Here is a 1,685-nt window from a genome sequence, read left to right as displayed (position 1 = left end):
GCAGCTGATCGGGACATTTGAGATAAGTAATGTGTGACTCAAGTTCTACGCCGAAGCCTTCGAAAAACTGAAGGCCAACTTTCAGGAGGTCCTCATACATAAAATGTCTCGATCGGAGAACCAAGCTACGGATAAGCTAGCCAGCTCGCTATCGCCGATCGTCATACCACAGCCGATTGAGTAGGTATCTTTAGTAGCTCATGTCAACCGAATGGAAGGACTCTCCTTCCCAAGTGATTGGAGAGCGGCTCTAGTGGAATTCTTGCGGTCAGGGGCTATGCCAGCTGATTGGGAGGAGGCTCGCTTATTGAGGAAAAGGGTTGGTCGGTTCACCCTCATAGGAGATCAGCTCTACAAGAAGACCTTCTCCAGGCCTCTGCTCAAATATGTCGAATCAGAGGAAGCCGACTATATACTACAGGAGATACATCAAGGATCATGCGGAGGACACCCGGGCGGCCGATCGTTAGCAAGGAAGATTCTGCTGGCCAGGTATTTCTGGCCGAACCTACAGGAGGACACCGCTCGGACGGTGGCCACCTGCCTGCCCTGCTAGAGATACTACAACCTCTTGCACTGACCGACCGAGGAGATGAAGACGTCCACAGTCTCTTGCCCATTTGACGAGTGGGGCATGGACATTGTAGGGTTATTTCCCATGGCGACGGATCAACGTAAGTTCCTGCTCGTCGCGGTGGATTACTTCTCAAAGTGGGTAGAAGCTGAGCCACTGGCCAGAATTACCGAGAAGATGGTCATGAAGTTCGTTTGACAACATATCGTCTGTTGGTTCGGCATCCTGCACTGGCTCGTCTCTGACAACGGAAGATAGTTCGCCATGCAAAGACTCAGAGAATGGTGTGAAGGATATGACATTCAGTAAGTCGTCACCTCGGTGGTATACCCTCAGAGCAACGGGCAAGGGAGGTCACCAATCGGGAAATCCTCCGAGTCTTGCGCGTTCGGCTCGATCATATGGGAGGCAGCTGGGTCGATGAGCTCCCCAGCGTACTGTGGGCGTTTCGTACAACTCCTAAGGAAGGGATCGAGGCAACTCCTTTCCATCTGGTGTATGGCAGCGAAGTGGTCGTCCCCGTCGAGGTCAGCGTTGAATCTGATCGGATACAACACTACAGTGAGGGCAATGCCGAACAGAGGCTCTTGGAGCTGGACTTGGTGGATGAGGTGCGCGTTAAAGCGGCAGTGTGCCTGAAGGCCTACCGGAAAAGGATGAGGCAAAGTTACAACCAAAGGGTGATCCCAAGGTCATTTCAAGTTGGCGACTTGGTGTGGAAGAAAGTAAAGTCGGTCGGCGACGTCTCAAAGCTGGAAGCCCCCCTGAGGCAGGCCATTTAAGGTCATTGGAAAGCTCCGCTGGGCGCCTACTACTTGGAGGACGAGGACGGGAGACGACTGGAACGACCATGGAGCGCAAATTATCTCCAGCCCTACCGAGCCTGATAAGAGATGTGCTCATGTAGTAGTCAATCTCTGTATCTCGATAGCCTTGTACTCTGGTTGCAAGATAAGTAAAAAAGAACTTGAAAGGGTCTCAAAGTTCTAGGCCGAACGACGCACCGAATTGTCGAGCGGCGACCTTAAACCCAAGTCTTCGCCAAATCATCGAGAGGTGACGTTAAACCCTAGTCTCCACCGACGGTCGAGCGGCGACCTTAAACCCCAGT

General features: G+C 52.4%; 1 protein-coding gene across 1 annotated transcript; it reads left to right on the top strand.

Annotated features, from left to right (window-relative positions):
- Positions 1 to 975: 975 nt before the first annotated feature.
- LOC122040581 lies at positions 976 to 1,356 on the top strand. The gene has a single exon (XM_042599942.1). The coding sequence runs from the start codon at positions 976 to 978 to the stop codon at positions 1,354 to 1,356; it is 381 nt and encodes a 126-aa protein (XP_042455876.1).
- The last annotated feature ends 329 nt before the right edge of the window (positions 1,357 to 1,685 follow it).

This window comes from Zingiber officinale, chromosome 1B (genome assembly GCF_018446385.1).
Source record: "Zingiber officinale cultivar Zhangliang chromosome 1B, Zo_v1.1, whole genome shotgun sequence".
Classification (NCBI taxonomy): domain Eukaryota; kingdom Viridiplantae; phylum Streptophyta; class Magnoliopsida; order Zingiberales; family Zingiberaceae; genus Zingiber; species Zingiber officinale.
This window is presented reverse-complemented; position numbering and strand designations above follow the sequence as displayed.

Coding starts and splice junctions, on each gene's coding strand:
- LOC122040581 (XM_042599942.1), top strand. CDS start 976: ATGGGAGGCAGCTGGGTCGATGAGCTCCCCAGCGTACTGTGGGCGTTT.